The sequence below is a fragment of the Montipora capricornis genome, chromosome 1 (assembly GCF_036669925.1).
Source record: "Montipora capricornis isolate CH-2021 chromosome 1, ASM3666992v2, whole genome shotgun sequence".
Taxonomy (NCBI): Eukaryota; Metazoa; Cnidaria; class Anthozoa; order Scleractinia; family Acroporidae; genus Montipora; species Montipora capricornis.
The window spans coordinates 40,998,997-41,026,869 of NC_090883.1; the positions used below are offsets into that span (position 1 = coordinate 40,998,997).

Genomic DNA, 27,873 nt, shown 5'->3' on the forward strand with positions numbered 1-27,873 from the left:
CGGGAAACCTATTTTCAGTCGCCATGCAAACGCAACTGGTGCATGCGCAGACACAATAGTTCCCAGGTCACCTTCGTTGATAGTATTCCTTATACACCCTTTTAGTAAGTGTAATATATGCCGTTTTCCGCTAGTGACGTCGAACTCGTGCTTTCAAAATTTTATTCAGAAATGTACAAAGGCTTAAAACAACAAAAGAAATCGGAGTTCGACGTCATTAGCGGAAAACGGCATATATTAGACTTATTAAAAGGGTGTATAGCGTTCTTTAATTTGTGAATAGATATTCCTCGTATTCTGTTATTCCTAATCCCTAATAAGAATAGCCAGGATACTCCCAAAAGAATGCACCCTTTGTTTGCCCTCCAAACTTTTGCATAAGCATTGTTTCCAGTTTCTCTTGAGAGTTACAATGGTCCCAAGAGAAAATAAAAACAATGCTTATAAAATTTTTTGGAGTGCAAACAAAGAGTATTATGGTATTTTTGATCCTTCGGACGAAATCAACACACTTCGCCTCTAACCCTTGTCATTTGGGAGCTGGACTCCACATCATTCCTTCGTCAGTCCTTGCGTGTTTCCGGTTTTAAACATATTAAGAAGCAATACGCTGATTTTGGAGAAAGACTATTTTTTACTGTACAATGTAGTAGGTATCACGAGTGAAGTTGTATCTAGCCTTTCTGTGGATGAACAACTCCAGAACCTTCCTATTATTCATGTCTGCCTCCTCTTCAAAGCGAGTCTAAGTGCGAGGTTTTTCCCATGAAAATTAGTTTTATTCATATGTAAAGTAGAACTAATTACCATCACGAAAACTTTGCACTTAGACTCGCTTTGAAGAGGAGGCAGACATGAACTCGGAAATGGCCTATGAAAGCTTAAGATTTCAATCGATGCTGTATTTTGCTGGTAGAACTGTAGTCCGACACTTGTAAAAAATCTATGAAATGAGAATTGGGGGGGGGGGGGAACCTTCCTGTTGGTGGAATTACACAATTACCCAGACTTCTTTTTGGGCACGAACGAGGCAACTCGAGAAGAACGAGACTGGCCGGCATCAAATGGCTGAAGCGTGGCTAGAGGAAAATTTTATAACCAGATACTAAAGATTAGCCCTAGTGTTTTCTTTTAACGTAGAAATAACACACAAACAGCGATGACAAACATTAGATATAAATGCATCATTTGAAATCATCTTTTACTTGACATTTCGTAGGCGCATACACCTTCAGAAGGTCTCAGAAGTGACGGTTCATACAAAATTGGAGTTTAAATATACAGGATCACTAACTTCACTATTGACTACTAAGTAACAACAGAGGTGAGAAAAACTAATGAAGACAGCTTTTCGCTGCTGACATATTCAGTTAAGGTCGGCTTTAAAAGAAATTACGAGGATAACAGCGGAAAAGCACTACTTTGTCGTGTTCAGAAATCAAAAGTCTACGTTTCCCTATTGGGACTGCAAGGATTTTTATATCTGGAAAAACTAATAGACGATTTCATGACAGTTTAAATTGAGCAGTTTAAAGCATTAATTCATGGTCATCGTATGTCGGCTCTTGCGGACCATGTTTAAAATGGGATGATAGAAGAATAGTTACCTTCGTACTCCTCCCCAGGAAGGCTCTCCATGGGAGTCCACCAGGCGTCGCGTTGATTGGTTGCTTTGTTGCCACGGTGTTCGACCAAGTTATTTTAACCGGCGGTATATGGTGGACACATCGTCATTTACAGTTTATTACTGGTTTCCGTTTCATTTTCTTGTGGCATCGCTTAGTTTCTCTCTTTGAAGGGATCAGGAATTGAAAGGTGGATGTAAGCTTTAATGGGCCTACGTTTGGCTTTTAAGCGCGAGTAATCATCAACGAAGATACTGGTCAACAAACAGACGCGGTAGTCCCTCGGCGTTCTGACAGGTGAACCTTTTCACCACAACACTGTAAAAGCAGAAAGAAATTACGGCTTTTGAACCGAAACGTTTCTTTTAGACAGGCTAATTTAGTGGAACTACTTTCAAGTCATAAAATTCCTTTGAAGGGATAATCAGTGACTTAATTTGGCCAAATTATCACGTCAAATTATTTGTCGTGAAATCACGTTTTAACTTCCTCGATTTTGGTTATACCGTTGTTCAAGATCACGAATTTATCAACGGCCTTTCTTTCTTCTCCGTTTCGGGAAAACATTTCGTGAAAAATACTTTGTTGTCTGCATCAAACCACAAGAAGCTTGTAAAGCAGGAGGTCAAAGGTGTCGTTAAGTTTGCAGTTGGCCTTGTAAAGTGTGTGTTCTTTTGGACCATAACCAGAATTTCTGTTACCAGCGATTTGTTTATGCCTTCAATAGTTCATCACAAATCACTTGGACGTTTAGCTTAGTCATGATCAAATTGATGTGTGAGTTGTAGTGAGGTTACATATAGAATTGCTTTCTCCTTGAAATTGAATTTAATCCCTGGCGTTGGTTTTAATCTTTTGTTTGCGGTTCGGCGTTTAAAGCGCTACAGTAGCTTCAGGAAGTATTAGCTGATTTTTCTCCAGTTAAGAAAATGATGGACGTATGGTAAACAAAGGACATCTTAACATAAATACAAGAATCTTCATATTTAATTAATACAAGTCTTCTGGAGAGAGAGCTCTATTGAGTCATGACTTCCAGGACACCTTCTGAAAAGAGTTTGTCATCTAGGCTGAACCACATGCAAATATCTAAACAACCAAGTGGACTCTGCCGAGCTAAAGCTACTCCCCCTGTTCTTAAGGCACATTTTATGTCATCGCAAAAAGACCCGAAATTTGTGCCGTACCCACCACAAAAAGCCAGACCCGTTGCTACAAAGTCAACCTCATTGGTTGCCAGAAACGACGTTAGGCCAGTACCACCCACTCAACCAAAAACAAAGAAAAGACTAGTGCGGAAGTTTTACGATATTCACAAACAGGATGGAATTATTTATGAAGGAAGAGTTAGCGGAGATGGAGAGTCTTTGGATAATGAAGAGTTTTTTGAAAAATCAAGATGTCCATCATGGGAACGCATGCCAGGGGATGGATGTATATCTGACATAGCAGAAGAAGATGAAGATGCAGAGGAGGACAAGAATTGTGAGGAGGAAGAGATTGATGAAGATGAAGATGGGTTTGACAAGGAAAACTTTGACGATGATTTTGATAACTGTGATGAATCTGATGAAGGTGAGATGACGTGATATTTTTTTGCTAACACTAAATTTTTTGGCAGTGAAATTCCATTTAACAAGAGCATAGATCACTACAGGATATCAATGATCTATTTTTGACCATTGTCTGTTGTCGAATTCACTAAAAGATAAAATTGCCATTGATGCAATTTCAAGCTAATAAATTGCAAGAAACATAATATCTATCATCCTAGTCAGAGATGTTTTATTTTTTGCTGGGAAAAAAATTTTACTGGGCCAGGTTGTTCGAAAGCCGATTAACTTAATCCAGGATTAGCGTAAACTTTTGTTTCATGTTTTCAACTTTTTGGTGAAAGTTTCTTTTGCTTATTTTTGTATCTCAAGATAGTCTTCTTCTAAAGTTTCAAGATTTGCCAAATATCAGTGTTGACCAGCATTTGGGAGTAGAAAAATAAACTCCTTGGCTAATTTTGTAACCTGGGATTGGTGTTAATCGGCTTTTGAATAACCCGGCCCTGGTGTGTGGATATACCGGTAGCTGGGTCCTAAAACAGACCTCTCACAATAGTAATAATAATTATTATTAAGTACATGTATGTACTTGCCAACATGATCAGCTAAGGCTCGACAATCCTGGCTAAATGTTTAAGACGGCAATACCATACCAATTCTGTCACCAAGCATGTTTCTGTAACAATTTGCCATTATTTCTTTGCAACATAAATTTGTAATCTAACATACAAATCATGCATAATTTTCCCTGTGTTTTGAATATAGCTGGCTTCTCTGATGTTGGCGACGATGATGATGATGATGATGAAGACGGGTGTCAGTCATCGATAAGTTCTGCAGCTTCATCACAAGTGTCTGTTGCAAAAACCAGGGCATCAAGTGCAAGGTTGAGCAGGGGATCAGGGCCTGTAGGCCAATCAAAACCTTCATCATCGAGTAGTAGAAGTACGGCCTGTAAGAAAGCCAATGCATGGACAACACAAGCTGATGAAGAAAGAAAGGATAAGCTTTCACCACTGGTTCCAAGTTTTTTTGCCCATTTACCACCTACAATTTACTTTTTTGTTGAGGGAGAAAAAGGTACGGTACCTACCAGGGTATATTTTACAATTAAAGTATACTATTTGCAGGGATTGAAATTGCGACTAATACAGTTGCATTTGAGACTGAATTTTTTTGCTTTGTAACAAAACTGTCTGGAGAAGTCTCAAATTTTGTGACTTGTTTTCGCCTTCGCTCTTTCGAAACAAAAGGGTTAACAGGTTGCCACTTTGCTGCTACTTTAATTTGCTAAAATAAAAAGAAGTGACAAAATTATTTCGTTTCTCGTCGTGAATTTTCTTTCAATCTGAAGATAGCTTAATTGTAGCGTAATTTAGCTGCAAAATTGTTACTTGCACAACTCCATTCCAATAACTTTTGAAGTAGATGCCTAGGGTAATCAATGTAAGCGGCGGTCACTCTTGTCTTTTGCAAGGGTTTGAGTGAAAATCAAGGCAGAGTAGCCGGGGGTGAGAGGCAAATTTCTGATAACATAGATGGTGGTTTTAATACTGGTGACTGGCTAATGAAACCCCTACCAAAATAATAATTGACATTACCTACGTGTAATATTATTATTGTTTCTTTCTGGAAAAAAAGGACTACCCGTAGTCCTGGAGAAATACCTTTCAAAGCCAATTACATTGTATTATAATAAGACTGAAACTGAAAGAAATTATTGATTAACTGCCCAAATTCTTGTTTTGCAATTCCTCAGCACTATTGAAAAATTCCAGCTCCTGACTTAAATGAGATGAATATTGTTTTTTGTGTGATGTTCATTTGCAACTTACAACAACGATTATTTTTGTGGGATACTACAATAGCAAAGTATGACACTAAGCATAATAGCATTACTAGAGAATAAGGTAGGTTTCTTTTATTCAAATTTGTAGTGGCTCCACTTCCTGCTGAATTACGAAAACTGCTCAAATGGAAAATGAGTTCAATAACACCAAATGTCATAAAGCAATGCATTGCAAGAACAGGATTTAAACCAACCAAGAGTAAGTTCATTATGTTCTGACTTCTTGTGTGGTGGGTTTCTGGGGATGATTTAAAGTGGTTCATTCAAACCGCTTACACGTAAACTAAAGTGAAAAACATTTGAACACAATTTCAGTGCATGATTCTGGTCTCTTTTGGAAAACAAAGATTGCACTTACATAAGCGTGTTCAGTGGTTTGAAAGATATCAAGTTTGTTGTTAGGCATTGTGGCACAGAGTTTATCCTTGTTTCAATTAACCATTAATTTAAACTATCGTATGGATAGTCCACTACTCCACTGCAAGCACTGTAAGCAATTGCCAAGGAATACTCCAAATACAGTGAAGCCAATGCACTTTTCAAGTAAACTCATCCCATGCCTATAAACACATCCCAGCATGTGTTGCTCACAGATCATTACACCCTCAAACAAGCTCTCTCCCACAACACCACAGAGCAAACATACAGCAGGGTCCAGTGCCCCATTTCTAACACCAACCTGTGCTTAGTATATAAAAAGAAATGCTGTCTACCAAATCATTTGTGACAACTGCAACCAACAATGCATTGGGTAGCACTAATTAGCAAATTCTGTCATAAATGATTGCATATGACAACACTTCAATAATGAAAACTATTCCATGAAGAAACATGACATTGTTTCTACATGCCAAAACAAAGACTATAAAGGTATTAAAATCAAGAGCATTGTACAAGAAAAATGACCCCGCAAATTTACACCTACTGCAAGCATTTTTACGTTAGAAAGTACAAACCTACTGTCTACTCCCCAGAATAATAGAGCAAATTTGCAGACCTTTTGTTTTAATTTCGAATTTTTGGTTGACGACCATGTGAGCATATCTCGTGAGACTCGCTTATAATAGCTTGTTTCATCCATACTTAACTTTATTCATATTGTATTTTTTAAAAGTCATAATTTGTATATTACTTCACTTTTGTATAAAGCTCCATGTGGAATGTTTTTCTTTTCCCTGGTGGTGCTGCTGATCAGCAATCAATAAGCTCAGATTTAAATAGTTAAAGGCCTTATTTGAATTTCAACATTATTACTGGAAATAATGTTTCTAAGGTTCTAATTTTCAAAATGTCCCATTGAAATACACTCCCAGACACTTGGGTCTACCCTTGTAATTATTTCCCTAAACCCTCTTTAAGTGAATCAATCATGGCAGCTCCAGATAATGCCATTTTTGAAAGTGGTATGTTTCCCTTAATATTTTGTATAATATGCCGGGGTTGCCGGGCAGCTGTTTTTGTTAATATTGTAGGTACAGCTTTAAATGCTAATTATGTACTAAGTACTTTTTATTTAAAATTACCTGCAAGTACTGCATATGACTGAAAAGGCTATTAATCTTTCAAAAGCAACTGGCCTCTGTGTTTTTTTAGCACTCCTGATAAGAGAACTAACTTTTAGTGTTTGAAATTATTTTTTTAAAAAGTCCTTATTTTCTTGTATGATTGAAAACAGGAAATGACTGGTTAGGTTACTGGGGAAAGCATATGAAAGCAAACTGTTTCAAAAGTGTCAGAGAGTACCAGAAGGTGAGGAAAATTAAAAAATTACCACTGACAGCACTGAGAAAAAGGTTAAAAAATGTACTTGTACCAACATCACACCAAAGAGCTTGCAGGAACATGGATTCCAACAGTACATGTACGTAAGAAAAAAATAATGATTTTTCAGAGCACCTGGAAAATAGAGATTAAAACCTTCTGATGAGCAACAATGAAAAATATTATATGCACTCTTGAAACTACAATCATGAACAAAACCCTTGGGAAGGTCAGCAGTTTGACATCTTCATTGCTCCTCTCCCCTCCCCCCTATTTAATGTTGTGCAAAACTGAATGGTTTTAGTGGGAAATTGTTGTGTTACCTTCCAACATTGAATATGGGGGGGGGCCCGACTAATAAGTTTGCATTGAAACATAATATTATGCCTTTTAACAGGTCAATCATTTTCCTGGCACCTTTCAAATTGGAAGAAAAGACCGACTCTGGAGAAATCTTTCAAAAATGATGGTTCACCATGGGAAGAAGGTAAAGGTCATAAGTGTCGTTAGACTGATTTTGAACTTCAGAGATTCCTTACATTACAGTATATCTTGATGGGATAAACACGTGTATTAAATTTTCAGGAGTATGGCTTTGTCCCTCAAACCTTTGTTCTGCCCTATGATTTCAAACTTCTCAAGAGAGCTTGGGATGATGGGAATGGTAGGCAGAAATGGATTCTCAAACCGGTAATTATTTTGATACAGCTTTCATTATTATTCCACATATTTATTATCGTTTCTTAATGTGATTCACACTATGAAGCAATAGTCATGTAATACAGTTCATCAATATCTGTAAGTCACACAAATGAAAGTTTGCAGGAAAAAGTAATTAGAGCATTAAACAAATTAAAGTACAATTAAGTGATTATGCTCACCATTGAGGAAATGTTTTGAGTCAGGCAAAATCCTGTGCAGACTGTTTAGAGCTCACACTCACTTTTAAAAGGAAATTCAGTGCTTTCATTTTTACACTTGTATGACTTTTTCTGGTCCAGTACTGCAATTTATGTTAGTTATTATCGTCAGCTTACAGCTAATTTAAAAATGTTATTCTGGCAAACTGTTTCTAGCCTGCTTCAGCAAGGGGGATTGGAATTCGAGTAATTCACAAATGGACACAGATACCACGGAAAAGGCCAGTTATTGTCCAAAGGTATGTTCCTCTAGGACCTTTTAGTTCATAGTCTGAAATGAAAATGTTATTTTACAAACGTTTGAAACTGTTCTCACAGACATTCTGAAAAATTTGGAATTGTGTTAATTTTTGTATTGGTTTGACATGCGCATGCTTGGATATCCACAGTTTTTATTGCCTATTAATTGACATTAGTTTAAAGTTTTGAGAATGGCATTAAATAAATTAAGGTGCAGACTTTATGAATTTATTTTTGCATTGTTATAATTCAGGGAAACATTTAATTTGACCGATAATAACATTTTGGCAGGCTTACATGTATATATTTTACATCACAGGTCATTCACAAAATGCTAATCCTTTATTTTTGTTAACCTTAAATACTAAAAAAAATATGCTTATAGATATTGTCTAGACCCAGACTTGACAGAAACAACAGGTTTATAGGATTGTTTCATTATTTAATAGTAAACAATAATTTATCACCTTTGACCTGTAAACTAAATGTGTTGTAATAATTCTTGTGAGTTGATATCTCACCAAAGTTTTACTTTATTCTTTAGGTATCTTGCCAAGCCATATCTCATCAATGGCAGCAAGTTTGATCTTCGTATTTATGTATATGTCACTTCATACGATCCTTTGAGAATTTATGTTTTTGAAGATGGACTAGTGAGATTTGCAACTTGCAAGTAAGGAGTTTCTTTATCTTAGGTAGTCTTCTCTTATGTACATTATGTGGTAGGTAAAGAATATACCCAAATAATTATTTATCTATGTGGCTATCCTTCAATATCTTAGATATTTGTAGGCTTGTCAATTCAGGATCACCACTTCCAGGCAGAAGCATTTAATTTGTGTACCTGATATAGTTGGTAACAGTGGCAAATCTATAAATGGCATTCACTAAAGGCACCAGCGTGGGAAAACTATAAAGAACAATCTTATCATTCAGTTGCTTGTAGTACCCCAAGATTCAGGAGGATTAAAAGTGACAGCATGTAGAAACCCAAATCAATACATTAAGCGAATGAAAATAAAATGAAAGTTTGAAAGATTATCACAATTAAGCTTAAGCAATCAAAAGGAAGCAGGCTGGAATGGGATTTGAACCCATGACTACAGGTGCATTTGTGTTTTAACTAATATTGCTCTTTAGCAACTAAGCTATCAAGGCAGCTGCGAGCTGGGACCCTTTTCTCGAAAGTCCCAATAACTTTTTGGGCTCCGAAAGTCATTTAAGCTAATCTATTAACATGTTTTCAATTTTCAATGATAAAAAAAGGAAAATCATAGCAAAGTTTGTTGACTTGAAATGTCTCCATTCTTAATAAAATACAGAGGGAATTACATTGTACTATGACACCCAAAAAGTTGCGAGTTCAAGTTAAATCCTGTAAAAGGTGCATGAGAATTTAATGATTTTAGAGCATTCACAGGAAAAAATAACAGATTCCCATTTTTGGATATTTTAGGGTATTTTGAAGAATACCAATAAAAATCCCAAATTTGGCAAAGTGAGACAAGTCCCAACCAGGGAATTCCCAACCAAGTTCCCTGATTGGGACTTGTCTCACTCTTCCAAATTTGGGATTTTTGTTGGTATTCTTTAAATACCCTAAAATAGCCAAAAATGGGAATCTGTTATTTTTTCCTGTGATTATGGATAATTATTTCTGTCCCAAACTTGCATGGAGAACTGATTAATCCTGCAGGTTGCAACCTCTGTACTAATTTGCATTTTAAAAGGTAGATGAAAAGAATACAAAGAAATGCAATGACTTTTTTTTTATCCAAGGTATTCCACTTCTATGAAGAGCCTGAGCAATAAATTCATGCACTTGACAAATTACAGCATCAACAAGAAAAATGAAGGAGCATATGAAGCTAACTCCGATGAAAATGCCTGCCAGGGTCATAAATGGTATGTATTTTCATGTCAGGAGTGATGTATCAAATAAATCTCATATCTATTTACTGTTGTCATATTTAGGAACACTAGAGAAGATCGAGTCAATTCTCATTCAGATCTATTGGGTCTCACAATAATAATATTATTAATTTTGTCAATTCATTCACAGTTTTGTGGATAATTTCATTGTCGGTCTCTAAAACCTTACAGTTGATTGATGTACACATACAAGTTGATACGTGAAATTTCAATTTCAGGCATGTCTGAGAAAAACTTTTCATTATTTTCTAACTTAAATAAATTATTGTTCTTTTCATGTTGTAGGAGTTTGAAGGCACTGTGGGGATACATGAAACGTATCAATGTTAACTTCAACCATGTTTGGGAAACAATAAAGGATCTGGTAGTTAAAGCAATCATAGCGTAAGTGCTTTTACTTGTTGAGTTTTTTATCATTTTAGTCAAATAAATTCCAACATTTACAGGGACGAATAGACCTGGAGGGGAGAGGAGGGAGGGTTTGGTTGGATTAGTAGTGGTCCCTAGCTTATGTGTCTGATCATGATATGTGCTGCAAGTTGATTTGTAAAGAACTGCAGGAAAACTCAACAGTATTTAATATTCATACATATCTCTCATATCTTGACAAAACCTTCAGTGAAGAACCAGAGAAGAAACTGAATGAAAACGGCTTACAAAACCACTGAACTAGAAAAAAGCTAACAATGAATGTAATTTGAGGATCACGATCAGTTAAAATTATAAGCATTTGTATGGGAATTTTCAAAATTTTAATGTGTTTAGGAGTCAAAATAAGGAACATGAATAAAACAAATATGCCTTAGCTTGTCTTCTCTATACCTTATCAGTGTTTTTGTGGCATACTTTGGCCATTTCAGCGCTATTCCAGTGATTTGTAGGTTCGCTGTTTTCTCTCTCCATATTTATCTTCAAGGAACCTAAATTATGGAAACTCCAATGAAGCAGTCGGAAACACAAGCTGCTGTAAATTGTTCCTAAAAGCTCAAATCAACCCGACATTCCACTGAGACCAAGGATGATAGTGCTGCTACATAATTATTTCAATCCTTATATCAGACAAACTTTCACGGAAAGGAATTGAAAATTGCCGACGTGGGCAAGCAACGTGCTTGGTTCAGAAGTTCCGTGCACGAAACCGTTGAAAAACACCGACCGGGCGTGGGGTTCAAATTTTTTACACACAGGGTGGGCTACGAGGCTTTATCCTCAGTGTCAGGTACAACGTGAGGCTCTTCTCAGGAAAGTACTGAGCTGTCACGCAGTTACACTTACGGACGAAGCTCAGGGAAATGCTGATGCATTATAAAGATGTTTCACAAACAAAACATAAACATTCAGTTTGTTTTACAGTGTACCTGTCACTGACATCGTTGCCCACCTGGTGTGTAACAAATTTGAATGTTGGGCCCGGTTGGTAAGGTGTTTTCCAACGGCTGTGGACAGAACTTTGAGGCAAAGCATTGTCGACAGTCCTCAATAGAGGGGAGCCGTTAGATTAGCGAGCCAAACTTCCTGCACCGCAGCAGTTTTTGTTCGGTAGAGAAAGGCATTAGTTAGAGGAGGACTTTAGCATGCACTGGACTAAATCTGGAGGCGACCTGAGCGTTCGGAGTGAATTTATGGCTGATTTCCTTTGATAGATATGCGAGACTGTCGCCAGCAAGTAATCAACCGTGGGGAATTATATATATGACAGGGAAACAGTAGTTCTAAATTCTGGTGTATTTTTATTTCTATTTTAATGCCCTAATTAAATAACGATCGCTAAGTTCCTGATCCGAACCCTTATAAAATTTATATAACACAACAACGATACTCCGTGAGCTTGGAGTACCTATGGTTGATTCATTTGCAAGGTTATATCTATTTTTGAAATCTTCATTCCTCATTCCATGCCACTTTTCCTTTTTCAGGTCTGATTCAGCGGTGAATACAATGGTTAAGCAAAATGTCAGGAAAAGGTTGGTGTGCACTTACCGGTTTTTTTATTCATCTTCATTGTATCAAAAGGTGTAATCTTTGCAAACATACAAAAACAACTTCAAATCTTTTTTTTTTATCAAGGTATGTAATTATGGGCGGGATTAGATTTTTATCTGTGGAGCTCTGGAAGGCTGCTTAGCTTAAGGTCCAGCTTTTTGGCAGTCCAAGTTATGTAACTTCCTCTTGTGTGTCAGATCACACACCAGATCCCACTGCATATCCTCCAAATCTTCAGACTCTTTTGCCTTAACTGCAACATGTCCTGTTGATTAAAAGACCTTGCAAAGAGAGTTTTCTGATTCGTACTTCATGTTTGTTTAGGTCATGCTGCCATGAGTTGTTTGGTTTTGATGTTATGCTTGATGAAAATCTTAAACCTTGGCTTTTAGAAGTCAACATTTCCCCAAGGTAAAACATTGCTCTCATTTTAAAATATTTTTCTTTTCAATAACTCAGCTAGCATTATAGCCTTCAACGCAGATGTTGTCTAACACCATGCATGCAGTTATCTTATGGACCCCCAACGGACTCAGCGAACAAGCGAAAATAAATGCATTTCAAATTTCCATTTGCTATTACCAGTATTGTGCGCCAATTGACGGCGAATCAAACAATTGTTTTTTTAAACAGACCAATCATGGTGCATACTCAAATCCTGGTATGCTGCTGGGGGGCCCAGAGCAAGGATTTCGGCACTGCTTTTGCACTGCTTCGCAGATGTTACTAACCTGTGTTAGATTATGTCTACAATGGAGGCTAATAGAATTACTGATTTCCAGAAACGTTTTAGAGTTACAGAGCCTAAAGGAGTCTTATTTTAGCTGAGACAATAAGAGCTGTCTGGCATCTACAAATGCACCTTGTGAGCAGAGCCTCTCTAAAACTTACCAAAGGGCGAGCAAGAGAGTTTCTGCAGAAATAATTTGTGTCAAGTCTTTTAAGTTGCCGCAGCCCAAGTTTCTGGGCTAGTATCTCCTGTCAAACAGGTTTAGGCAGTGCCCATCATATAAGGCAAAGATCAAAATTGAGCCTTCAGTACGAAAATCAATATGCCGTCTAGGAGTGCAATTGAAACTTGGCCTGGGTTTGAAACTGTCTCCAAGCAACGGCTTGCGCATACTTAGTAAGGACTGTACACAGTTTCTGCCAAGTCCTTTCTTTCTTATTGAATTCGTAAAGGCTCTGCTGGGAGGGTGCATGAAAATATTTTCCTGTTGCTAAATAATTATTATAATATTCACTGTAATTATAATATAATTATTAGTCCTTAGTCTCCTAGGAGTGACAGAAATTTCAAATGAAGCTATGATCCTTGCAGTTACATGTATGAACCCAATTTTAACAATTACGTGGAGAAGCCTGAAAAATTCAGAAATTGGTTTGAACCCGTGACCTCGCAATACCGGGGCGGTGCTCTATCCTACTGAGCTACGAAGCCACTGACATTGGGAGCTGATCATTTGTGGGTTCAAATGTTCCCGTGATGAATGAATCAAGGAACGTAATGATATATGAAATGAATCATATATTGAACTGCAGATGTCAGTTGCTTCATCGCTCAGTTGGTTAGAGAATCGCACCAGCATCGCGAGGTCATGGGTTCAAACCCCGTCAAAGTCCTGAATTTTTCAGGCTTCTCTATGCAATTGTTAAAGTTGCGTTCATAACTGGGAGGATCATAGCTTCACTTGATTTCACATCTGCAGTTCAATATATGATTCATTTCATATAATTATATGATTACGTTCACAAATTTCGGTAATTGTGGAGAAGAGCTCCCTGAAAAACCTGTTGGCCGACTGTTGGTTACAAAATTCATGAATGATATAATTATCCGCTACGCATTTCATAATTGGTAAGCAGGAGGTGTTTATCGGGATTATTATTGTTTCTGGGTCAATGTTTACTATGTGTTTTCACAACAAATTTTCTTCTTTGGGAAACTGTTGGTAACCTGTCGGTAATCTGTCGGCCAACCGTTGACCGACAGTTGGCCGACAGCTAACCGAAGGCTTCCAACAGTTTCGCAGAGAAGAAAATTTGTTGTGGTCCTTTTTTCTTATCACTGAGGGACACCTTAGGGCTTAAAGGGCCAAGGGTCAAGCATCACTTTTTTTTTCTTGGCCAAGAGATTACTGTAAAATTGTACTCACAGTAAACATTTACAGTTATGAACATTTTGTTTTCATCTGCAGTCTTCACTCTACTTCTCAACTCGATCGCAACATAAAGGGACAGATGGTAAAGGACTTGCTGAACCTTGCTGGTCTCCGTATACCTGAGAACTTCATCACAACGTCTACGTCAAGGTGCCATGTCAATGATTTTTTTTCGTGTCAATCGATGATTTTTTGAACATCAAACTGGATTTGGGTTCACAGCATCATTTAATTAGAATTTTGTGCTTAAGATTTTGATGTTTTTCTTTGCTTTAGTACCAGCATCATGAACCAGTTTGTTCAAGACAAAGGTACACCAGGTCTATCAGCCGATGAGAGAGCAAAGGTGGGTTCTTGGCTTTCAATATTCCAGAGGTCAATTTGACATTATTCATATGATGCATTTGCTACAGTCAGTGAGTATCCCTTTTTAGAAAACCATCATAGACCATTGACATGCTCTCAAATCCCATTCTTATCACAATTTAGATGTCTTTGTTATTCTTAATTTCAATTAAACTCATTTTATTTGTTTTGTGAAACCTCTAAATGCAAGGGACTTAACGGCATTGACACCTCGAAATCGTCTGTCGTTAGACAGAGCAAAATCAATGACTCGCTCTCAGGGGTCAATGGATTACAGTAATACAATACTATGAAATTATCTGTTCTTCTTCATCTGCCTGTCATTCTTGTGGGCTAAATGCACAGAGCTCTTACAATGTAACTGTATATCGTAGCGAACTAAAAAGATTTGGTTTTTTTTTTCAGCGTTCCTTTTATATCCAGTACCATCTGGATGAGGTAAGGTTTCCTGAATGCTGCAAAACCGTAATGTAAACATTATTTTGTACACAAACATATCTGTTTTGCTTGGCAAGTCAAGAAACAAACATTAATGTCAACTATTAAAATTAATAATGTGCATTGAGACATTCTTCTTCTATTTTTGATAGCGCACAAAGCAGTCCATTCTGGACATTTTGACACCAGATGACATAAGAATGCTCATGGAGACTGAAGATGAGGTAAACAATCGTAATCGTTATCATTATCATAATTATGTATATATGATGAGAAACTTAAGGACGGTACCTACTAATTCAAAGGTATTTTGCGCGGTTTACTGACTATGGGAGAAAAGCAGATCTTAACAAGTGTTTGAAATCCAAAAGGAAAATTGGGCGTAACCACGCATTTTTGGAAGAAAATTAATCAACAATATTTGTAAAAAGCTTTAAAATACAAAGCAATGTATGGCGTTTTTTTTCCAAATTCAAGCTTAATTATCTCTGAAAAATGCGTGGTTACCCCCAATTTTCTTTTTGGATATCAAGATCACTTGCTTTCTCCGCATAGTTTTGAATCGCGCAATAATATCCCTGTATTAATAAGCACCAGCCATAGGAAATCCGAGTATCTCGAGATGCACAGAACGTATGCGCAATAACAATAGAATAGTAGGCACCGTCCTTAATTGTGGTCATAGTGAGCACTGGTTAACAACAGAAAGGGAAACGTTTGTTGGTTTATTAAAACTGTAGTTGACACGTGTTTGCATGTAATTTTGTTTTTCAGAACAGTCGAAGGGGTTGTTTTCAGAGAGTTTTTCCTTCAATTTCGTCTAATAAGTTTCTCAGGTTTTTTGAATCCCAGGTATGTACGCTTTAGGAAAAGTTCTCCATGTTATTCTGGCCCAGGTTGGCTCTCAGCATGGTTAGCGCTAACCAGCGTTAATTACCATGGAAACCTATAGGTTTTGATACCTCTTAACCAACGGTTAGCGCTCACCAGGCTTCCAGCAACCAACCCCAGATTTAGAAGCATGTTAATTTTTTTTACTTTGCAAATTAGAGCACTGTAAAATGAACACCACAATGCACTCATGAATGATTGATTTATGGGTATATTATCTGATAAAATGATAAATATTTATCTATAATATTTTGGTCTATGTTTTAGCGTTATTACAACATTTTACTAGATGAATGGACAAGAAAATACATGAGAGAGGGACGCAGCACAGCGTTGGGTGAGTAATACGTGCAGCATTACAGCAAGGTCTCATTGGACTCATTGCTGTTGCATTAGGCATAATTCCAAATAATGTCAGAAATTGTTATACAAACGCCATGAGTCGCCAACAAAAGATGGTTCGTTGCATTTACCAATTTAACCAACACTTGCCAGGGAAACACAAGAGCAACGGCGCAAAATCCCGCCTCGACACGACCAAGGGGCCATACATAGCGCCAACGTAATGTCACTCTCTGCTACGGTAGGTACGTTACACAGACGCCGTATGACACCAACGTAATCTCCCCTTTGCAATACTCAACTAATCTCCCCTTCTCAATACACAAACGCCATGGGGCGTCATTTTTGTTGAACTATGCACCCTCCTGTACGTTGCACAGACACCATGAAGCACCAACGTGAGATATTCTGTTGTGTCCTACTTCCAGAGAAACGAAAAGATAAGTGAATGAAGCCTGACTCGCCCCTCTCCATTTACCTAGCAACAGACGACTGAAAGTGCCGACGTAAATAAATCCGTTGCAAGGGGGGAGCGCTGGAGTAAAAAAAAAAAAAAGAAAACTAAAATCACACATGCGCGCTGAAAATGAGCAGGGAACAGGAAGAGAAAATGTGTAAACGTAAAAGCACGGAACTTCTACAGGCGGAGCTTGTGCTGGTCAAGAACTACCGGGGCAATAGCGGCGACAACGGCTGGTCCGTGTTCCACCGGCACGTGGGCCATAGAAACAACGGCGCTGGCTGTACTTGAGGGGAAACGAAATTTGGAGACACTGTTGAGTCAGTAGACTTGCGAGAAAAGAGAAATTTGCATGCATCGGCATTTTAAATGTGTTGAGAATTTCCCTGGGGACTTCTAGGGCCAATAGAATCGGCTTCCACGGGAGCACGGAGTTATTCGATTACCAGATTTGGCGTGCGAAGGCTTATACGCGAATGACAATACTCTCATGTAACCAACATCGGTACATACATGTAATTTATATTTAGTGATTGAACAAATGCTTGAGCACTTTGTTGTCCATATTTTAGGTATAGCAGTTCTTCAGGCATATGCCGAAAAGAAACTTCATCTAGGGCCAACCTCAGACCCAATTCATCAGGTAAATAATTTATTATTGATGTGGATCATGTTTGACTCATGAACTGAATGCTAAGAACCATTCTGGATAAATAAATGTCAAATGAAATCAACATTTTTTTATATTTTTCTGCAGTGGACATGTCCCCATGGTGTGGCCTACAGATCATCTTCTGCTCCTGTGTTGGGGCTGGAAAATAGTTTTGTCAGATCAAGGTATGAAAACATGTAGAGTATTATCATTTTGGATAACAAATTGTTTCCAAGGTTCTTGTTGCCTCACGCATCTCCTTTGTTTTCTGGATGTTGATTTTGGGCCCTACCCGACCACCAGTCTCTTGTAATCTTTCTCCTTTCACTTTCATATCAGCCAGTCTGTGTGTTAGTAAGCAAAGATCGTCAGCATAGTCCAAAGGGCAAAGGGTTTCCAAGGGCATTGATTTAAACAAGTGTTTCTCACTGAACTTTGAAGAAGAGTCGCTGTCTGCACAAATTTATCTTATTTGATCCAGTTAAGGTCATCATGGCTCCCTCTTGTTCAAAATGTCGAAAAAAAAATTGAAGAGCAGTTCCTTGTCTCTGTTTTTTTTCCTGTGTTAAGGTCTTCAGTCATCAGAAAACCAAGCTGTCAGTGGAACTTTTGTGTCTGTCATCATGTTTTCTTGTTTTATTCTTCTTCTTCTTCCCAGGCTGAACTCAGCACCAGTCTTGAAATCAAACCAGATACAGAGAACAAACTGTGTATCTTTTAGGTATTACAGTCAAGTATCTCATGAAATATTCTCTCCACTCTCAGTTTACTACAAACTACACACTGTCTCACTCTGGGATCTCAGTCACTCTAACTTTGGAGAGACTAGCCAACTTTGCACGGCTTGATACTCATTTTGTACTAATTTTAGTGGTTATAGGTTTTTCAAAGCCAAATACCTTATTTCTCAAAATTTTCTCAGCAACAAAGTTCTTGTTTTCCCCGCAATAGCATGGCTCACTTGACATGTTCTGTACTCTTTTCTTTGTCTATTCTAGAAATTCTTCATCTGAATCCTTTGTGCGAATTTGTCCCACAGTCAAATCTGCAGTCGCGAAGAACGCCAGGAGGTGGTAATGACCGCCCAAATGAGCCTCTTTGCTCCTTAAAATGTCTTCGTTGCTAGCCTAGGGCCGGCGCTTATCTCCGGTTTCCGTAGCATGAAGCGACTAGGAGTATTTCTACTCCCTCCTGGATGGGATGCTAGTCCATCGTAGGGTTACCCCCAGCATTTTCGCCGGTACCCATTTATACACCTGGGTGTAGTGAGGCGGGACCCGAACCCGGACCACTCGATCCGGAGCCGAGCACTCTAAACATGAGGCCACCGTGCCTTCCACTGCTCCTTAAAATGACCAAGAACAAATTAGATAAGAGTCACAAATGAGTCTATTTTTAGAATACCCGTTCCCGCGAAAATCAGTTGTCATAGCCCTGAAAAAAACATGACAGAAGCAGTCACGCGTGACATGGCTTCTTCTGATTGGTTAAAATTGGTGGCACTTTGTTTGTTTCGCGCGCAAAGTGTATCTAAAAATAAATCCATTTGTGACTGTGCTGGGGCAAGGCCACAAAGTGATAGATCAACATTCTTATCTAATTCACTCTTGAAATGACAGAATAAACGACTAACCCTGACCTACGTGTAAGGACGACAATTCGCTCCTTAACCCTGCCATACAATAAACCCTAGTCTACTTACCTCGTGCTCATGACAATGCTGTAATATTTTCGTCCACCAACATGGCGACGATGAGGTAACGTAAATATGAAGCACTGATTTTACCGAGGGAGGGGTAGCTCAGGTTAAGGGTTCAGCAGCGTTGTCCGAAGATTGAGAAGAGGGGATATTCCCAGGGCTAATTGTATGATTGGGGCATGGATTGTGCAGATACCGGGCCTCTTTGACTGACAAAACACTGTTTGAACGATTATCTGTTCATTCTCTACGAAGCACTCAGTAGCTTGTGCAAACCATTAGTTTTCTACCGTATCATTCATCTCCTTTCTGTTGTCAGTAGAAGACCGCTTACCTCTTGGTGGGTGTGGTTGGGGTACATAGTGCCAACAGGCATCAGGGACGGTTCTCTATATTATAATCTTACAATTGCAATGCTTGCTTTCGTTCCCTCCTGTAAACTGCAGAGTGCCTTCGCTCATATTGGCGTGAATATTCGTCACGTATAGGCCCAGTAAATCTATCTTCTAACACTCTTTACGGCTCTGAGTCATAAATACACAAGGAATGCTTTCTTTCCTTTTTAATCACTGGTCTTCTGTATTCTTTCTTAATCTCTTCTTTCTTTATGGAACAGTAAACGTCGCACGGCATCCAGATCTAAGTCAGCTCCTCCTCCTCCTCGGAGGCGTAGAAACAAGGCTCGTCGTGGAGGGTCGTTTGAATCCGCGGGGTAATACAGTCAGCCTGCCTGATTACTTTATTTTTCTTTCTGGAGAGTTGGTCTCTGACTTTCCTGCCATCGTGGTATAGTATGGACGTCATCTTCCTGTAGAAGATAATCAATCCACATCACTGAGCTGGTGAATATCATTCTGGCAAAAGTTGGACTGGGCCATACATTGAATTCACCTTAATACGCACTAATTATTATTATTTTGTTTTTTAGTGTTTCAGGGTCATTTCTTCTTCCCAAGATAAAAAAGAAAACAACAAAGTCACATGCAGCGAAGGTAAGAGACCTTGATGTAGCAGTTTTGCTCTGTCACATCACAACCTTTGAGAGCAAACTCTTTTTATTAGCGTTGGGCCCAGTGTTCGTAGCAAGAGGTTTGGTGAATTTTAAACACTTGTTTCCACTGGGATTGACTGTCGCTGTTTCGAAGGATCAGTTGAATGTAATGGCTGCGCGAAAACCTGGACAGAAGTCAAAAGAGAAACCGAAAGGGGAGGGGTCAGTAGAAGGAGCGAGACCTGCGTTTAACTGGGGTTCAGCGTTCAAACTAGAAAATACGGTCATTTATTTTCACAGGCCAAAGAAATGGCAAAAGCTGTAAACACTACAACGTTTTGATTGTAGTATTCAATAGTACCAAGAGTGAATTAGATGAGAGTGTTCTAATGGCATGGATGGTTTCCCAACACAGTCACAAATCAGTCTATTTTAAGAATACCCATTCCTGCGAAATTAGTGGTCATGTTCCTGAAAAAAAAAACATGGCAAAAGCAGGCACACTCGGCATAGCTTCTCCTGATTGGTTAAAGTGGTGGCCCTTTGTTTGTTTTTTCTTTTCCCGCGTTAAGGACGGTGCCTACTAATTAACAATATTTTTGCCCCGGTGTGTGATTATGCAGGAAATGTAGATCTTAACAAGTGTTATTAAAATCCAAAAAGAAGATTGGGGGTAACCACGCATTTTTCAAAGATAATTCATGAATAATATTTGTAGAAAGCTTTAAAATACAAAGCAATGTATGGCGTTCTTTCTCAAATTGAAACTTAATTATCTCTGAAAAATGCACGGTTACCCCCAATTTTCTTTTTGGATACCAAGAGTACTTACTAAGATCTACTTTCTCCGGATAGTTTTAAACCGCGCAAAAATATCCCTGTATTAGTAAGCATCACCGATAGGAAATCCGAGTATCTCAAGATGCACCGTCCTTAAGTTTATCTAAAATTATTCCATTTTGCTGAAGCAAGGCGGCAAATTGATATCCTGGTCCCAGAGGTTTTTCTTGAGCCGCGAGAGAGCCAGGAAGCGGCGAAGACAAGTCGCGAAGGGGCAAGAAAGAGAAAAATCTCCGATTACCTTGGACTTGAATCTCACTTTCATGCACGCGCCAGGGTCAAGATCTGACCCTCAGGCTCGGATTGGTTGATATTTTTACAAACACGTTTGATTGGTAATACCTAGGGAACGCGTGATCTAAGTTCCACTGGTTCCTTTTGAAACGAGATGCTTCCGTGAAGCATACACTGGCTTGCCTGTGGTACGTGCTACAGAAAATCAGAAGGCACTGAATTGTGTGGTATTGAAATACAGCATTCCAGTCTCTGAAGAATAACAAATAAAAGAGAAGCGAGAAACATTGGCTTCTGGGCTGACATGTTGATAATTTTCAAGTTCCCTTACAACTTCCTTGCACCACAAGTGTGCCCTCTGAGCATCTGACAGCTTTGTAATACTAAACTTCACTGATGTCAAGCCCTGTTGAGCGGGGTTAGTGTTAGGATGGGAGACCAAAACAATGAACCCGTCATAAAAACCAGAAGCATCTGACTGAAAATACTATTAACGCTAACAAATGCGAACTCAGCAAGGTACAGATTTTGTTAGCTTGCTTTATGCAAAACAAATATTGATGAAAAAGCAAATAACTATTGATACAAAGTTTTCAGAAAGAGCAGAAGGAAGTTTCCGGGACGGTCGATCGAGAATGAAATATTTACGACATGAAAACAACATTAATTTTAAACCGTGAATATAGAATATAAAAAGTTACGATCAGCGACAAACATTTTGGGAGATTTTTGCTATGTTCAAGTAAATTGCAAAATCGAAAAGTGACATGGCCGGAATTCAGCGGGCGCCGTGATTACGTTACCGCGGCATGTTTACTCGTCAAACAGTGAAGCATCTGTGTCAAATGATGGCAAGATACCGGGTTTTTAAAAAGTTTCTTTTTCTGTCAAGTGTTATAAAGTTTGACAATGAAATGAGCGAAGTCAAAACAAAGATCACAATCGCCCAACTCTTGTTTATGCAAAGTCAAAATTTACTCTCCAAGACGCGTACGAAGTTATTATCACCAGGTAATTCCATCATTTTGGAAATAGCAGCTACTTTATTATTCATCTGCGTCACAAGTTTTCTCTGATTTTGGGCCTCATTTTGTTGAAACTCAAGCACGCTTCCAACAGGCCTGTGAGATCATGACTAAAACACCACACGAGTACATACGGGTAACATACGAGTAACATACGAGTAACATACGAGTAACATACGGAACATACGAATACATACGACTAACATACGAGTAACATACGACTAACATACGAGTAACATACGGATACATACGACTAACACACGGATACATACGACTAACATACGGATACATACCAATACATGTGAGTAATACGAGTGTTTTCCTCATAAATGAAGCTCTAATTATAAGCCTTGCAAGCATTTTTGCACGTCAGCAAACACGTTCCCGGTTCAGTTTGAGGGAAGGGGGATGTTGATCCCCCCCCCCCCCAAGGCTTTCGTTAAATTTAGTCACAGTAAAACAATATATTTTGGATGTCGCTGACGTCGTATGACGTCATCAGATCCGCCATCTTGATTTCACCATTTCACCTTAGTTGCCTTTTTTAATGGCAAAAAAATCAGTGCGAAATCAAGCCAGAAAGCTTAAATGTAACCATGTACATGTAAAAATGTATCGATTTTGCAACTTCGTGTTGAGAAACTAGAAGAATTATGTTTAAAATGTCGAATTTTGGGAACAGTTGACACATTAAAAAATCCGCAAGCAATAAACAAACAGCTGCTTAAAGGTTCAGCAACAGAGTAAATCTCCACACACACACACACTTCATATCAGAGGTCCAAGGGGTATGTATTTTTCGCATCGAGATATCAGGAATTACAAAGCTATTAAAGCCGTCAAAAGCTCTTAACAATTCAAGAAATATTGAAACGTTCCTTGCAACACCAAAGAACTAAATATTTATTGACGGTATGTAAACCCTGTTGTATTGATTGGCAATCAAAGTTTCACTTAACCTGCAAAACTAGACAATAGAACAAAACATTTTGTCTTTACTCTGTATGTCAGACAACTGAACCTGGAAACTGCTAACTTTAACTGCAACTGTAACTGTAACTGCTAATGACAACAAACAATAACTCCGAAAAGTTATTTAAGTATTGAAACGATATTTTAGCTATAAATGTAAATATTTAAAAATTAAAATGAAGTCAGTGGAATTAAGTCTTCAAAAGTCTGAAATACAAACTGAATTGGAAATAAAAAATTATTAAGACAACTCAGTGATACTGTAACTGAAACTGTAACTGCTTAATGCACACAACTACTACATATATTACTTTGGTCATAAAGCGATCCTCAAATAGTAGACACACTCGGAAAACAATATTTCACACGTGGTTTCAGGGCTGTAAGCCGATCTTCACCTAGAGTCCGCACTTAAATTCTTTAGCTAACTATATACAAACGTTGTTATAATAAAAAGAACTTCTGAGTATGGACATTTTAAGTCCTATGCATACATTTCTATTGCGAGCATCACAACTCCTTAATTGAAGGTTAAACGTTCAGTCCTGCGTATACTTAATATTTCCTCTTTTGGCACAGGACTTCTGAAACAGGCAACCTACGACTATAACTGCCAACGGTAACAAAACACTGCTCATTCTAGCTCTTACTCAATATTTCAGTTACATATTAATATTTCAATATTTAAATTAAGAGAGTGAAATGAAACCTGGAATCGACATAAAAATAGGAAATAAACTTGGAAAGTGAGTTCGAGGCGATTTTCCGATATTAAAGTACCCGAGAATTGGTGTGCCATACATGCTCACTATGCAACGATACAAGAGGAGATTTGCAACGAACCTTGCATCACATCACATCTATCTAAAAATGTTCAACGTACATTCCTGCGTTTATAATTACGCTTTCTTGTTCTGGGGTCAGTTTTAGTTGCGCGGAACAGCACACTTTCCCGTCGAAGAAGGGATCTTTTCCGCTAATATGACCGATATTACAATGCTAGTACGTGTGGGTAAAGCCAGAGTTAAATTGAATGTTCCCATCCAGGTCTTTTCCTCTGATTCGCCTGTCAGTGTGGCGTATAACCACGTTATGAGGCTCTTGTCGATATTTATCGGCAAAGTCCTGGTTGCAACCGTAGCACTTTTTGCCTGAGTTCGGAAGGAGGCAGACTTCATACTGATAGGGTGACCAACCAGAATGCCACGCCTGTTGTGGGGCCAAAAGGGAAGCTGAGCTAAGTTGTTGAGACTGTTGGGGTAAATTTGTTGACATCGGGACCTTAAAACTGAGGTTGTGCGAAGGAAGCCGGGACCTGTTGTTGTTGTGGAATTGCTGTTGACGGAAACGAACTAAATTGTGGTTGTTGCGGTTGATAGAATGTAGCACTCACAGGCGGAATACTTTGGTGCCTTAAAGCCATTTGTTTGGCATGCCCCCCCCGCACAAAAAAAATACCATCAGTCCCCTACCTTATGAAAAGTGAACGGTTCCTTTGTATGTACTTTTTCGTCCATGTTTGGTTAAAGTCGGACGAATGCCTTCAAGCTTACCAATGACTAGAGTGTGTGCTGATGTGAAATGACATGCATGGCGCAAAAAGGCACCGTTCGGTACTATTACATTGCGTATCCTTACCGCGCGGAATTTTATCCTTTATTACGGCGCCCATACACAGAAAATTGCGCATTTTTTTCTGGGCGGCATGGCAGAAGCCTGGCCTGGCAGTCATAATCAACTACGAAAGCAACTTGTAACATCAACAGTTAAAATTTAACTGCTTCATTTGCACTGCTTTGGCCTGTAATGCATGTAATGCCTATATCTACCGTTAAATACCAAAATACGTTTACAATGCTATGTTTAAGTGGTTTTGAACTATATTCTCGTTGGGTGCCCCTGACCGTACGTCCGAAGAATTATTTTTTCCTGATATTCTAACAACACACTTTTAAACGACAAATATAAACAGACATATAAGACTAAATAGCTACTGATTGTGTCATTCTGTGACTATTCAGTTGGCAAACCTTTGGTTTGCAAAACATGTGCTTTTATCTTTCATGTTACAAAACTAAAGCAGATTTTTGGTATCATCTGCGGTAGCAAAAACACTTCACTTACCACTGTTAGTTACATCTATATCACGGTTCCTTTCTCAAATGTGTCATCTGTAAATCAGTATTATGCTCTTCAATCTGTTCAGTGCACGGTAAAGATCGATCGCGTGAAGACCATCCACTGCGCGACAGGCTATTTTTTGCGCACATCAGATTACCAGGCATGACCCCAGGCCACCAGTTTAATATCAAATATCTTTGCTCTTGTAACGCAAACTTTCCTTAGTCGGGGAAGTAATGCGTAATATTTTACTTAAGTTGTCGTTACTTTGCATAAAAATTTACTGGTATGAATTTTACTCGTATATTTTCGTATTTTTTTACTCGTATGTATCCGTATGTTAGTCGTATGTATCCGTATGTTAGTCGTATGTATCCGTATGTTACTCGTATGTTAGTCGTATGTTACTCGTATGTGTCCGTATGTTCCGTATGTTACTCGTATGTTACTCGTATGTTACCCGTATGTACTCGTGTGGTGTTTTAGTCATGATCGGCCTGTGAACCCTTCCTGCTTACAGAGCAAAACTAAAAAACTTCTCGCATATCACATTTCAACCTTAAGCTCGAAAATTCAATACACAACATGATATTATAATTCACAAAGGCAGAAAATACCACAGAATCCTTTTCCAGCGAAAGTTTTATTGAAGCAAACAACATATTTGCTCTTAGAGGCGAAAACCTCTTCCTATTTCATTGCGTGCGTGAAGACAACAAACTCAATTGTGTCAAATTACCTTGTACTTCAGGTAAATACTGCTCACTTTGATTTCGTCTCGACGGGCGATAGATTGTTGTCGAAGTCCAGTACTCGTCGCTTTTGAGATTCATGCCCAGTTTATCCAACTGACTTTCCATTATTGAGCTCCATAAGGGTATATTTTGTTTAAGGATCCACTAAAACGCCATTCGCGTTGCATGACTTTCGACGCCATTGCAGGCTAAGTTAATGATTCTACTGTGTCCACCAGAGAAATCTACGCAGTTCCACTACCCTCTCGATCCTACGAAAATACGCGCAGAAGGCTCTATCCACAAAGACACCACTTACCAGGGGAGTGACAGGCAAGACTTTTACCGACACGGAAAAAAAAAAAAAAAGAAAAAAAAGAAAAAAAGAAAAAAAACAAACTAAACGCAGACCTCGACTGGGTTTCCCCATAGGCAACCCAGTAATTATCAATTTGACGTGCTTGACGGCTGGCGACGCGTCAAATTGCATGAAAGTGAGATTCAAGTCCAAGGTAATCAGAGGTTTTTCTCCTTCTCGCCGCTTCGCGGCTCAAAAAAAAAACCTCCGGGACCAGGATAACAATTTGATAGAGAGACACTCTTATCTAATTCACTCTTGATAGTACATGGCCTATATATAGAGAGTAATATCAGTTTTAATTTGGTTTTATCAAGCAAGTTCATAAAGGTAAATCAACCACCATAAGAAAGATTGCGAACTGACGTTTCGTGCGATAGCCCCGAGTCAAAAGGGAGTTTAAGCAGGGACAACGACACCCTGCGAGCAGAGCCGCTCTAAAACTCACCAAAGGGAGAGCAAGAGATCTAGAGGCTCTGCAGAAATCGTGTCAAGTCTTTTTAGTCGTCGCAGCCCAAGTTTCTGGGCTAGTCACTCCGGTCAAACCGGTTTAGGCAGCTCGCGCATCATATTTTTGACAAGGCGAAGGTCAAAGTCCAGCCGTCAGTACGAAAATCAATATGGCGTCTAGGAGTGCGATCGAGACTTGGCTGGTGGGTTTGAAACGGTCTCCAAGCAACATCTTGCGCGTACTCAATAATACAGACACGATTTCTACGGAGTCCTTTCTTTCTGGTCGAGTTAAGAAAGGCTCTGTTGGCGGAGTGCGACAACGGCAACGTCAACGAAAACGTCCCTCCAAAATATGACTTAGCGCTGTCGCAGGTATTTCGCAATTATTTAGTCTTGTTCACCTTATACAATAACGGGCGAACTATCCTGTAACTGGATGGTTACAAACGATTTTAAAGTTAAAAAAGAAAGTGAATGGTTCAGTTTTGTATGCTTACGTTGTCAAAACTTAAAATTTGGTGATTTCACACGAAAACACTCCCCCCCCCTCCCCCCTTCCTTCCTGGGAGGTGCTTCTAAAAATAAAAAGATACGGGAGAGGGTTGGCTCAGAGGGTTAATATGGAAGATGGAGGCTACGGGTAATGGGATCCTGGCCCTAAGTAACGAAACGAAACGATCATGTGAAGTCCTGGATGCTTTTACATCAACATTTTATTTTTTGCAGTTGTCCTCCACTTCAGCAACATCTTCTGAAAGAACAAAACCGTTGCTGAGAACCCGTGTGAAATCCACCATCTGACTAGTGCAGGACAGGGGACCGTTGACAGTGACAACGAGTATGATCCCACCCCTCCCTTATCTTCAAGAAGAACCACTCTGTCGAGAAAAGGAGGAGTGTGTTAGGACTGGGCACGAAGATTGCACGATGGAGACTTGTCACCAAAAACGGTTCCTCCGCGAGCTTTTAATTCACTTGAACAGACTGGAGCTGAGCGATGACAGATACGTGGAATTTGATAGTAAATTTGAAAAGTAAAAATCATTACTGTCATTAGGTGTCTTTGTGGAAAGTAAGATACATTTCTTTTAAAAATGTGTTGCTAGAGTCTATGAAACGAGCATTAACAATTCAACGTTAAGTCTTGTTCTCACTATTCAATGTAAAGCCCTGTATTTAAGCTTGTAAATTAGATATATATTTTTAAGCTTATTAAAGACCGATATTTGTCAGATTAATTGAATCAAATGGAATCAAAACTTCCAGATTTCA

At 38.7% G+C, this 27,873-nt stretch overlaps 1 protein-coding gene and 1 long non-coding RNA gene across 2 annotated transcripts; one reads left to right on the forward strand and one right to left on the reverse strand.

The window, feature by feature from the left end:
* The first annotated feature begins 1,683 nt into the window (after window positions 1–1,683).
* LOC138044060 (tubulin monoglutamylase TTLL4-like) lies at window positions 1,684–27,844 on the forward strand. The gene is made up of 22 exons (XM_068890670.1): window positions 1,684–3,200; window positions 3,944–4,258; window positions 5,116–5,226; window positions 6,703–6,776; window positions 7,186–7,275; window positions 7,374–7,478; window positions 7,865–7,947; window positions 8,493–8,621; window positions 9,728–9,853; window positions 10,166–10,264; window positions 11,797–11,844; window positions 12,188–12,274; window positions 14,062–14,175; window positions 14,302–14,371; window positions 14,797–14,829; window positions 14,982–15,053; window positions 15,604–15,681; window positions 15,988–16,057; window positions 17,095–17,165; window positions 17,280–17,359; window positions 19,802–19,865; window positions 27,328–27,844. Exons 1-22 carry the CDS (start codon window positions 2,654–2,656, stop codon window positions 27,400–27,402), a joined length of 2,541 nt encoding a protein of 846 aa, XP_068746771.1. The 5' UTR covers window positions 1,684–2,653; the 3' UTR covers window positions 27,403–27,844.
* On the reverse strand, window positions 22,843–25,239 carry LOC138044055 (uncharacterized). The gene is made up of 2 exons (XR_011131382.1): window positions 25,060–25,239; window positions 22,843–24,270 (listed from the first exon to the last, which is right to left on the reverse strand). It is a non-coding gene; the product is annotated as an uncharacterized lncRNA (long non-coding RNA).
* Window positions 27,845–27,873: the final 29 nt, after the last annotated feature.

Excerpts from the sequence above, each read along its gene's own strand:
- LOC138044060 (XM_068890670.1), top strand. The coding sequence starts at position 2,654 with ATGACTTCCAGGACACCTTCTGAAAAGAGTTTGTCATCTAGGCTGAAC. Across the intron at positions 16,058-17,094 it reads GGGACGCAGCACAGCGTTGG|GTATAGCAGTTCTTCAGGCA; the intron begins GTGAGTAATACG and ends TCCATATTTTAG. Across the intron at positions 17,166-17,279 it reads CCTCAGACCCAATTCATCAG|TGGACATGTCCCCATGGTGT; the intron begins GTAAATAATTTA and ends ATTTTTCTGCAG.